Genomic DNA, 12,757 nt, shown 5'->3' on the forward strand with positions numbered 1-12,757 from the left:
TTTGCCCTCTTTTCTGGTCATTGCCTGAGAAGATATTCTAAGACGTAAAAAGAACAAGTCAAAGAGTAAATAAACACTTGACAATAATAAGCTATTGGTTTAAATAAGTCTTAATTTGGGTTGAACAAGAGAGTCTGCCTTTATGAAACAGTCTACAACATGCATTCCTGTAAAGGTACTTCTTAAACATTTTATCCAAAGGTTTTTAAAATGTTGGAGCTCAAAGGGTGTATGTAGTGAGTTCTCCTGGCGTGCAAATTAAGATGGATATTCTGTTCATCCTGTGAACTGTGTAAATCCAGAAATCTCCAACAAAGGCTGTGGGGTGTATAAACCTCTAAGACCCACAATGACAGTTACATTTCCCCAGGGGACATAGTCTCTTACCTGCTCCTCAGCGGTGGTTAGAGTCTCCTAGTCCCACCTCCCAAATACAATTATATCTCATCACCTGGTGCCAGTGGTTTCAATTTTCATCTGTTTCCTTATGTTTTTATAAGGAGCCCTGGTGTTGCAATGTGACTGTTGCTAACCAGATGGTTGCCCCAGAGAACCTACCTGCCTCTGCAGAAAAGACCAGGGGATCTGCTTACAGCCTGGGAAACCCTAGGAGACCATTCTGCTGTGACCCTTAGGTGGCTATGGGTCAGAGTGGACCCAGTGGGACACTAAAGCACAAGCTCTAACTTACTATTCCGTGGAGCACAAAAAGAGGCACAGACTTCTAGAAATACTTTGCCAACAAATTAAAAGAGGATGGCTCTCTGTGTGCTTAGGTGCCCGAGTTACTGAGGGTCTAAGTCTGGGCAGCCGAAGAGTGTGGTTAGCAAGATGAACAAAGATGCGCAGATGAGAGCAGCAATTAACCAAAAGTTGATAGAAACTGGAGAAAGAGAGCGCCTCAAAGAATTGCTGAGAGCTAAATTAATTGAATGTGGCTGGAAGGATCAATTGAAAGCACACTGTAAAGAGGTAATTAAAGAAAAAGGACTAGACCACGTTACTGTTGATGACTTGGTGGCTGAAATCACTTCAAAAGGCCGAGCCCTGGTACCTGACAGTGTAAAGAAGGAGCTCCTACAGAGAATAAGAACATTCCTTGCTCAGCATGCCAGCCTCTAAGATTGGATTAGATCATGTTATTCTGTGGTTTTCTCTCTGAAAGTGAAACTCGCCATACATTAGAAATCAGTTTCCCAAAAATAAAATCCTTTTTGTATGATGGTATACAATTTTCAGTAATGATGTATACATGTATTAATTTTCCCCTAAATGTGTTATTTTAATAAATATCTCACGAATGAAGAAAAAAAAAGAAGATGGCTTATTACTTTACCTATTCTCCACGGACTCCAAGGAAGAAAGGATCCACATTATTCAAAATCACAGATTCCCCAGGACCGATCGGACATCATGTTGCATTATGTTTTGTGTGCATTGCCTTTGCACAGACTTACTTAGCATGTTTAAGAAAACTTTCTTAATAACTTCAGCATATTTATTGTGTCTATAAAGATATATGGCAGCTATGTTTGAACAGATTCAAGAGCTTTTGCTTGAAAGTGTTTTATTGCACGCAAATTCACCTGAAATATTGCATGTAATTAAAGTTTTTGTTTTTCAAATAAAACGGAATAAAGAACTGCATCATAAAAAGCCACAGAGTGACACTTCTAAATTTAATTACTCTTTCAGCAAGACTGTAATCAAACAGTATCAAGGAAATGGCAATCATCTCTGTAATAAAATAATCTTTAAAACTATTTCAAATACATTCCTAAAATTCAAAACAAAACAATGACAGATAACAATCAACCAAACTATATGCGTATGTGTATTCATATATTTAAATCTAGCTCCTAAAAGGAAATGTTTAATTCTTAAGATGACTGTGATTAAGCAAGAAGCTAAACCATACATAGTTTTCTAAAAGACAATCTGAGGGAGTCAGAATTAAAGGTAACACACATACAGAAGACACAACACTAAGCTGCCTACCCTAAGCAAGGTCACAATGACAAGGCATGGGGATAATAGAGCCCTACTTAGTCCCTCTTCCCACAGAGAGGGAAAGAGGGACTGTTGAAGCAGAAGAAAGAGAGGATGTAACATGAAACAGTATGATTTGCATGAATGTGGGAGTGGGGGGCGGGGGGGAACCAGCAGCAGACTGAGCTCAAGGTCATCATGCGTTAGGAGCTAATGAGCTCAGCAAAGCTAATGCTGAAAGACAGGTTTGTGGGCCACAGAATGAGAAAAATGGGAAGTGACTGATTATCAATACCAAGAAACTATAATCTATACAATATACTTTTTACAGTATATCATAGAAGCCCTGGCGGCCTAACAGCCATGCAGCAGACTGCAAGCGGAAAGCTCACAGTTCAAAACCACCGCCAGCGCCTCCTCTGGAGAAAGCCAGGCCTCTCCACGCTCAGGAACAGTTACAGCGTCCCCGAAGCTCTGCAGGGCATCTCCCGGGTCCAACAGGGTCCCTGTGAGTCAGCATCCACTCGATGAGGGTGAGTGTGAGGTTTCTGGGTTTTGATAATATATATTGTAACACATTATATACATATATATAAATATTAGGTACTTTAACTTTTCCTCAATACCATTGATTCAATTTTCAGCAATGTATATTCTATATCTAATTATTTCCAATTGACATCGGTTCTGTAATGATGAATCATTACAATATACATATGATTAATTTATGTCAATGAACTGTTTCAGGTATATATTTTATATAAATATCATTGTTATTAATATATGATATGTATCAGTCACATATGTATATAGAGATCATTACAGATCTGATTTCATTGGACATAACTGATGTACAGTTGACCTTTGGCAAAGTGTGAATGGATGCGAAGGATGATAATGGTACCTTTGAGCCCAAGCTGTGCTGACCCCAACGGACCTGGATGTTCTTTATGAGAAACGCACACCACCGTCTTGCTGATGCTCCAGCATCAATTCAGTCATTTATTTTCACGAATGTTTCCAGAAAGTAGTGCTAGTTCTTTGTACTGAACTAACAGGTTTTCTCCCAATTGTAGGCTATTTCAAAGTCACATAAATAAAATAATAATCCCCACCCCACTTCATTTCTTGTGGCAGGCAAAATACACCACCTCTCACAGGACCCCTGGTGCCCTCATGGTTACATGTTGGCCTACTAACCATGAGGTCGGCAGTTCAGAACCACCAGCCACTACATGGGGGAAAGATGGAATTTCTACTCCAATTACAGTCTTTGAAACTCACAGGGGAAGTTCAGCCCTGTCCTAGAGAGTCGCTATGAGTCAGAATTGATTTAATGGCATTGATTTTGGTTTTTCAAAGTTGCCTGTGCCCTAATCCCCAGAGCTTCTCAATGTCATGTAGCAAGAGAGACTTTGAAGAGGGGATTACGCTCAAAATTTTGAGATGAAGAGATTAAAAATTTTGAGATGGAAGATTAACTTGGTTTCTCCTGGTAAACTCTATGTTTAATCTCAAGGTTTCTTAGATGTGAAAGAGGGAAACTTCAGAGTCCTTGAAGGAAAGGTGTGGACAGGCTGGGTGAGGCAATCGCTGGGTCCAAGGAATGCAGGCAACCTCAGGAGTTAGAAAAGGCAAGAGAATGGCGTCTTTGCTAGAATTGCAAAAGAAAGTGGGTGAAGGGAGATGTCGGGCAGTGTAAGATATGATAAAATCATAATTTATAAATTATCAAGGGTTCATGAGGGAAGGGGGAGCTGGGAGGGAGGGGGGAAAAAGAGATAAAAATGAGGAGCTGATTCCAGGAGCCCAAGCAGAAAGCGAGTTTTTTTGAGAATGATGAGGGCAACTAATGTTTAAGTGTGCTTTATACAATTGATGTATGTATGGATTGTGATAACAGTTGTATAAGCCCGAATAAAATGATTTTTTTTAAAGAAACAAACATTGTCCTACTGACACTTTAATTTTAGCTCATGAAAACCATTCTGGACTTCTGACCTCCAAACTGTGATTTAATAAATCTGTGTTATTTTAAGCCACCAAGTTTGTGGTTTTGTGACAATTTCTCATTGAAGCACAAGGACACTAGTATAACTCCTTAAGAAAGAAATAGCAAGTATTTCATTTGAAGCATTTAGTTGAATACCTAAATCTGAGTGGGATGCTTTTATTTCTCAGAGGAAATAACAGAAAAAAAGAAGTCTATGTTACCCATAGACTTCTTCTTCTTGTGACGACTTGTGGAAGAAAGGCCCGGTTTCTTGAACATGTCCTTGACCAGTTTCCAGTGGGATGCTGACAAGTTTCTTGCAAGTTTTGTGGCAAGAGAGAGAGAGTCCGGGGAAACTCAGAAAACAGTGAGGAGGACTGAGCTGCTGTGGGATGACAACAGGTGAGAGGAGAGACCTTGATACGTATCAGTTTTATGTGTGTGTGTGTGTGTGTGTGTGTGTATCATTACAGATCTGATTTAATTGGAAATAACTGATGTAAGGGATGCCGAGAGCACTTCATGTAAGAATTAAATGGTAGGAGCTACATGCTGTGACTTTTCCCACAGTTTCTATGCTTGTCAGCTTTTGCTGTGGCAATCAACAATCTCAAAGTATTTGGTTTCATTAATCCATAAAAATAGAGGTATTGGCCTATGTTCATATATTTATATGGCAATACACTGAGGTTGTGGATGGACTTTGGGCCTCAGCTCATAGCCTCCCCTCAATACAAGAACACTTTGTTCTAACAAACTGGCATTTTGTGATGCTCACCACCACACCACACCACCCACACCCCAGCACAAATGCTGAAGACAAAATGGGTGCATAAGTAAATGTGGTGATGAACGTGGATGGTGCCCGGCTATTAAAAGATCTAGCATCTGGGGTCTTAAAGGCTTGAACTCAAACAAGTGGCCCTCCCGCAGTGAAGCAACATAGCCCACATGGAAGAATTATACCAGTTGGTACAATCATGAGGTGTCAATTGGAACCGGGTAACAGGCATGGGAAGATCTATAACAAATGAACAAAAACATATTGTTGAGAAGGAGAGGAGTTGAAGCGGAGACCCAAAGCCCATCTGTAGACAATAGGACATCCCTCCACAGAGTCGTCGCAGGGAAGGGATGAGTCAACCAGGGTGCAGTAAAGCACCAATGAAACACACAATATTCTTCTGGTTCCTTGAAGCTTCCTAGCCCCCCACTACCATGACCCCAGTGCTGTGTCTCACTCTGGAATAGACTGGAGCTTGGACAGAGGTATGGATAAGAGATAAAAGCTCACAACACATTGAATCCAGACACGGGAAAGAGAATAGCAATATCAGAAGGGTAGGGGGAAGGGGAGATGGAGTAGGGGAGGAAGGGAAAACCAATTGCAATGACCGACACATAGCCAAACACCCCCATCCAGGGGGAAGAACAATAGAAATCATGGGGGAAGGGAGGCAGTGGTCCGTGTGAGATATGAAAATAATAGTCATTTATAATCTATCAAGGGGCCACAAGGGGGGTAGGGAATAAAAGAGTAGCTGATACCAAGGGCTCACTAGAAAGTAAATGTCTAGAAAAGAATGGCAACATAGGTACAAATATGCCTGATACAATTGATGTATGGATTGTAATAAGAGTTGTAAGAGCCCCAATAAAATGATCTTTTAGTAAAAAAAAGTTTTTTAAAGTGCTTGGCTTAAACAATATGTTTAGTTCTCACTCGTGGGTCTGTAGATGCCTGTCAGGGAAGCTAGCCCCTAACAAATCACCACAGGCGGGCCAGGCACAATTGTATAGGTATAATATATAAAGATTATAGTAAAGTCATAGAGAATAAGAGAGATAGGGGAGAGAGTAAAGTGAATGAAGTCAGACACATTTCATGGTAGCAAGCTCACCTCCTGGATGGCCATGATCTCACCAGCAAGGGGAGGACTGGAGGAGAGCAGAGAGGGCCAGAGAGAGCATCTTTACGTTTAGGGCTATTTGTAGATAGCCATGAGACATGCATATTCAGTAGTTACATGTGTTACAGAGTGGATGGTAATCATAGTAAAGTCCCTGAGCTCACAGGTGAGGAAACCCAAACCTACATTGGGGGAAGGCAATGAGGGGGATGGGTGCCTCGGTGGGAGGAGATAGTCAAAGTATGGCTCCTTCTACAGGGAGACAGAATCAACCATGTGCTCACTTTAAGGCAGCATAGCTGTTGGGGGAGAACCCACGGGAATGACATTTGTTAGTTTCCCACAGATGTTGGTGGTTGTCTCCCAGGGGTCCCCTAGGCTTGAGTTCACACCTGCAGCCTGTGGGGCTCATTGTGGGACCCAAACTGAGGCAGCTTCTGCTAGCATGCTCGTCTCATAGAGGACGAGAGCCAAAGTGTGGTGGGTTCCTGCATGTATACACACACACACACACACACACACACACACATATATATCGATAAACATATATATGCATATGCATACATCCTGTTGCTACCCAACAAACCCCACTGCCATGGGGTGGACTCCAGCTCATATATATATATATGAGCCCATCACTTCCACCCATATTGCTTTGAATCATGGAAAGTCACGTGGGCCATCCAAGTCAGCAGGGAAGGTAAGTCAACTCTAGACAAAGGGGAGAGTGAATAGTTACTGAACAATATTCCAATCTTCTATAATCCCCGTATCACTCCAGTCAGATGAGGAAAGTATATACCTGGTATCATGTGAAATTTGGTAAAAGCCAGAATGTAGGCTGAGTTTTATCTGGACATCTGCACAAAACAGAGCAGTCGGCCCAAATGTCTTCAGTCGGGAAACAGCAGAAAACGATATATAAATGTGGATGTCTTCTACCCAGAATGAAAATGGAGTTAGCATGCTGTGAAGCACCGCCTTTTCCTGAGGGCTCCAGCTGATTAGAGACACGCATTTACTGTCACACACGTTTCAGGGGAGGATATGAGTTTAGGAGAGAAAGTTTCTGCCCTAGTTCCTGGGTGTGCATCCTCGGGGATAGACGGCTGAAGAAGGCTGAAGGAAGGACTACGGAACAGCGGGGTTCTTAGTGGAACTAGCAAATGACTCCTCAATATGTGAAGACCAGGAAAACCCAAAGATGTGGCCACCTCCTTGGAGATGGGAAAGGAAGTTACAACAAGCTGGGCCAGCAGCCCGCAGAAAGGCAGGCTCTCTGGGATTCTGAAAGGCTACGGCAAGGTAGCAAAAGTTAGAGCTGCAAATCGCCTTTGAAGGTTAAAAAATTTGCTAAAGGTGAGCAAGTTTTAAAGAACTGAAAAGAAGGCCACAAATTAATATATGTTTTGTTTGGGTGATGAGACTAGAGGTGACTTTTTTTTTCATTTCTATAAAACCCAACTTACCAGGCAGTATAGTTTTTAATCAAGAAGGCTTTAACAGTGAAAACAGTTTTAAGAAAATATTATATTATGCATGATTACTCATAATGATGTCCTCTCAATTGTAACTGAAATGTTCCTACTTTTACTTTATTTAAATTTTCTAATGCCTGCCTAGCACATCTGTTACAAAGTTTATATTTTAATGTTGTGACTCTAATTTTGTCCTGCTAATGAACTGAAAACACATTGCATCTTTTCAACCGAGACCAATCTGCTGACATCGGTGTCTGTCTCTTGAGTGTCTCCATGTCTTCTACGGTGAAACATCATCTCCCTTTTACAAACTTTTCTTCAAGCAGGTGGTCAGTGAGCATGCTTTGATGAGTCACTTTGATGAAGCATCAATGGATTTGTACAAATGAGGTTATTCACCTGGAAAACAAATTATATTTGTAGTATCTGCATTTGTGCTCAAATATTTTGTTTCTGAGCATATTTCTTAAATGCTATGCCTCCACTACACTATTCTAATGTAGCATTGGTGCTTTTGAATTTCATAGCAATTTGCAAAAAGGGAAAATTAAAGCAACCCTTTGTAAACTGATGAGGGAACTACAGGAAGTTGTCTGCTCCCTTAAAGATTGCCCCCAAGTTCAAAACTCAAACTCACTGCCATCAAGAGGTCTCGGACTTACGGCAACCCAACAGGACAGGGCAGAACTTTCCCTTTGGGTTCCGAGACCGGGCATCTTTACAGGAGGAGAAACGGCTGCTTTCTCCTGAGGAAGCGGCTGGTGGTTTCAAACGGCTGATCTTGAGGTCAGGGCTCCTTCCTAAAGATGCATAGCCTCAGGGACACAAAAATGGTAGTTGTACCCTAACCTGCAGGGTCACTTTAAATCAGATTGACTGCATGGTAGTGAGTTTGAGTGAGTTTTTAAGTTGGGAAAAAAAATACAACTTTCAAGTTTGCTATCTTTTTGCCATCTTGTATCTGAAGCTAGTTTTCTTAGCCTAATGGAGCAAGCAATTGTTCACTCCACTGCTAATCTAAGGTTGGCAGTTCAAACTCACCCAGCCAACTCCACAGAAGGAAGGCCTGGTGAATTGTTTCTGGTGGACCTTAAAGACTACACTGAAGAAAACCTTCTGGATAGTTCTACTCTGTAATAGACAGGTCTTGAAGAGTGGGAAACCAACCAACCAACAACATTTCTTATCAATATTCAGAACATGGAAATATTAACAATCCCAAAAGTTAACTGGATCATATGTAGGTAAAAAAGGTAAAAGGACTGAGAGTGACTTTTTAACATTTGCCATCAGAAGAGACTCGAAATATCAGAATAAAGTTGCTTCAGAAGTGTCTATCTTAATGGTTTTGTTCTCCCTGAGAAATGCCATATAAACCACACAAGTCCTTTACTTCTTAGAGAGGAGTTGCCTTGTAAAAACAAAACAAAATAAGTAGCAGGAGAGGAAGAATTAGGCGTCCGGGACCCCTGGTGGCGTAATGGATTACAAATTCAGCTGCTAGCCTCTAAATTAGCAGTCTGAACCCCCCATCCACTCGGGAGAAAGATGAAGCTTTCTGGTCCTGTAAAGATTGAGTGTCTCAGAAACCAGGGCCAGTTCTACCCTGTCCTACAGGATCACTGCGCGACAGGACAAACTAGATGGCAATGAGTTTGTGCTTTGTTTTTTGTTTTGTTTTACAAGTCTCAATGCCCAAAACTTCTTGAAAGCCTTTATGAGATTACATAATAAAGAAGAATTCAGGAAGTCTTCTCATAAATGTACCTGTCTAGAGTGAATAACACCAAGCATTGTTATAAACATCCTAACTGTGGAGTCCAGAGGATAGAGTCAGTTTGAATAGGTGACATTTATATGATTTCTTGTTGCTACCCAAGACACCCCACTCCCTTGGAGTTGATTCTAACTCATCAAACTCACTGTAATCTTGTCATTCTGACTCATAGTGACCCTGTAGGACAGAGTAGAACTGCACCTGTGGGTTTCCAAGATGGTAAGTCTTTATGGAGGGAGATTAGTCTCATCTCTCTCCCTTGGAGGGGATGGTGGGCTTGAACTGCTGACCTTGAAGTTAGCAGGCCAGTACTTCCTTGAGAGTGCTACCAGGCTCTTTCCTGTTGCCACCAAAGCAAAACTCCAAACTTGATGACTCATACTGACCCTGTGGGTTTCTGAGATTGTAAGTGTGTAAGGTTGTAAGTGTGAAAGCCTGTATTTGTCCCTTGGAACTGCTGGTGGTTTTGAACTGCCAACCATGTGGATCACAGACCAATGTGTAACCAATACACCCCTGACCGGATCCTCTTTATTCTTCTCCCTTCCCTCTTATTTATTCTCTGATTGAAATTCTGACTGGGCATATGTTTGCTGGTGACAGGAGATAGTTTTAAGAATCTTTCTTTCATTCAACAACAAAATTGGCAATGTAAGCTACATTTACAGGAGAAAGGAAGTGATTTGTTGACTAAAAGTAACTCTATGCATCCATAAAGCAGCAGGGTAGCACAGTGGCTAAACACTGGGCTGCTGAGCATGGCTTTTCAGTGGGACCCAGATATGACTGCCTGCCCATGAAGATGAACAGCCTCAGGAACCCTGTGGAGCAGTTCTACGCTGATCTATGGAGTCCCCGGGAGTTAAAATCGACTCATCGGCCGGGAATGGGTATGGATTGTTCATGATGACTGTGGTCATCACCTAACTGGTGTCAATTTAAGGATTAAGAGTGTAGGGGTGGAATTGAGTCTATCAGTCTGGATATAGCCAATGAGACTTCTGTGTGGGTATGGCCTTCTCCTGAGAATTCTGGGAAATCTGGTACTTCCTCCTTAAAGGCAGGAGACACTACCTCTCTCAGTTCACTCCCTTTGAGACTTTCTACTGACAAGGCTGACTTCCTGCAAGACATCCCTGAGGAGATGCCACATGGACCTACCAAGATGCAGCCCTGGGAACTGGAATGGCCATGCGGAGACCCCTGCCAGTGCTGAGATGCTTCTACCACCAAAGACTTTCTACCCACTGGCCTGTGATCTTCTACATTCAGCACCATTGCATGTATTATTTTGTGAGTCTGAAGAGGACTTTATAGATTGCTATCGGATATATGGGTTAATATCGGACTTATGGACTTGATCTCGACTGGGCTGGGATGTTTTCTCAATGTTCATTTGCTCTTGTATATAAATCTCTTTCTTATACACATATGTGTGTCCATGGATGTGTTTCTCTAGTCTACCCAGACTAACACAATGACTACCAAAAATTATTTTAGTAGATGCCTTGTGAATCCCATTTGTTAATTTTGTGTCAAGTTGGCTAAGCTATGGTGTCCAAGTGTTTGGTCAAATACTAAGCCAAATGTTGCTCTGAACTATTGATATGTGATTAGCACTTAAACATACTTACTGTATATACTCATGTATAAGCCAAGTTTTTTCAGCACATTTTTTATGCAGTTTTTGTGGTAAAATTAGTTGCATCAACTGATATTCGGATCGGCTTATACTCAAGTATATACGGTACCAGATATTACTTAGAACAGTGTGGATAGATCTCTTCCAAGTGGCTGAAGAAAGACTTGAAGAGCAAACTACAGATTTCCCTAGAGAGGAGTCTGCCTATAGATGAACATCTGCCAGAATTATTCTCCCCCCATTACCCCCTAATTTACAGATTCAGATATAAAACTGCCACAATCACCTGCCAGTCTAGAATTACCAGCCAGTCTCTTGATCAATTTCTTGCCAGCCCTCATAACCCTGTGAGTCAATTCCTTTAAGTAAATCAATAAATGTTTCTCTCTTTCTGTTTATCCTCTATCTCTTTATATGTACATATTTATTATATCTTTTAAGATATGAGTATCCATTATCTACATTTAGTTAGTTCTGTTTCTTTGGAGAATTTTTACTGTAACACAATTCTTGACAAATAGTCTATTATTTAATTTAAAATTTTGTATAATACAGTGTGTATTATGTTAACTTTTATCAAATATAGAAGTCCTGCTAACATAGTGGGGTTATGCATTGGCTGCTAACCACAGGTCAGCAGTTCAAAACCACCAGCCACTCCGAGGCAGAAATTTGAAGCATTTTACCCCGTACAGGTTTGCAGTCCTGAAAATGCACAGGGGTAGGTTTACTTTCTCTTATAGGGGTGCTGTGTGTCAAAACTGAGTGAGCTGAGTATTTTCAAGAATGCTAATCTAAAGTGTTTAGAGAATAACATAAACATTTTGTAACAGTTTTATATCCATTAAAAATCTCTATATACATGTAATATTTTTCTGTATATATATTTTTAATCTAGTCAAGAGATTACAGATGAATATGAGATGCTAAGCAATCATTCACTAAATCTTTACATTATGCTTTCAGGCAACATAGTTTCAAAGTATTCTAATCACAAATATTCTTACATAATGCTTTTTTAAATATTTGGCCTTTCACATTAGGAGAAAATGTCAGTCTCAAATGTATATATTAGTTAAGGAGGCTGTTTCCCTTCTTAAAAATCAAAAGCAAGAACAAGAAAAATGACTGGGTTGGTTTTTGGGGGCTCTTTTTGCATTGCCTTACCTTTCTTCCGTTCAGATAGATATGTGGTGCTCACGGTGGTATTTCCAGAATCAGATGTCTTTTTAACTTGTTTCCCCTTTCCATAATTAGCCATTAATTGATGATATCTACCCATCGAGAAAATATGTATGAATTCTGGCACTCAGAAAACTCAAATGCATATAATAAACAACAGTGCAATAAAAAATGTAGAGTTTTGCTGATGCCTTCCCAAGTATATGACCCAGCCTTTGCTGTCCTCGAGCCTTCTCTCAAATATCAACATCTAATCCACAGCACACAGGCAGCTTGTCAACATAGTGTATCCTTTCAAAGGCTGAAACACAATGAAACTGATTACACTTTAGGGCCTGTTAAGTCCCCGGTCTTCTTCCCAGGCCCTGAGAGGAAACCCAGCCCTGTGCTCGCTCAGTCAGGTCTTCTGGTAGAACCAGTAAAAGGAGGGTATTTTGAACAATCACTAAAGCTTCCTGTCTCTTTCTATTGAAATATCTTCTCTTCTTTCTTCTTGAGGGGGTAGTATTGGAGTAACCCCAGATGCTTGGGTTTTAAATTTTGCATTTTTCCAGAAAAGGCTCTCCCAAATTGTTAAAGCCCCAGAAGACCCCACCAAACCTGGTGCTACACCTGCCTATGTGATTCCACTTAATCCTGAAAACAGCGTGACGGATAGATTGTATTGTTAGGGCAGGATGCATGGACACGTGTTCAAACAGTCTGTAAATATGTTTCAACACGCAGTTCATGAATTCCAAGTTGTCACTACTGAGAAGTGTTTATGAATTTCCATTAGAGGGG

General features: G+C 40.9%; 2 protein-coding genes across 2 annotated transcripts in view; one reads left to right on the plus strand and one right to left on the minus strand.

Moving 5' to 3' along the window:
- The first annotated feature begins 792 nt into the window (after window positions 1-792).
- On the plus strand, window positions 793-1,194 carry LOC101652729 (transcription and mRNA export factor ENY2-like). Its single transcript, XM_045288984.1, has one exon. It carries the CDS (start codon window positions 832-834, stop codon window positions 1,120-1,122), a length of 291 nt encoding a protein of 96 aa, XP_045144919.1. The 5' UTR covers window positions 793-831; the 3' UTR covers window positions 1,123-1,194.
- A 6,490-nt stretch (window positions 1,195-7,684) lies between these two features.
- Window positions 7,685-12,757, minus strand: part of ANKRD7 (ankyrin repeat domain 7) — a 17,954-nt gene continuing 12,881 nt past the window's right edge. Inside the window, exons 6-7 of the mRNA XM_045288935.1 lie at window positions 11,960-12,066; window positions 7,685-7,772 (exon numbers count right to left, since the gene is read on the minus strand). Coding sequence (XP_045144870.1) covers window positions 7,765-7,772; window positions 11,960-12,066 — 115 coding nt within the window. The 3' untranslated portion in view covers window positions 7,685-7,764. The remainder of the gene's footprint in view (window positions 7,773-11,959; window positions 12,067-12,757) is intronic.

This window comes from Echinops telfairi, unplaced genomic scaffold, assembly GCF_000313985.2.
Source record: "Echinops telfairi isolate 266 unplaced genomic scaffold, ASM31398v2 ScPeMD7_23;HRSCAF=83, whole genome shotgun sequence".
NCBI lineage: Eukaryota > Metazoa > Chordata > Mammalia > Afrosoricida > Tenrecidae > Echinops > Echinops telfairi.

What these genes read in the sequence shown, in the direction of transcription:
- LOC101652729 (XM_045288984.1), top strand. Translation starts at nt 832, where the DNA reads ATGAACAAAGATGCGCAGATGAGAGCAGCAATTAACCAAAAGTTGATA.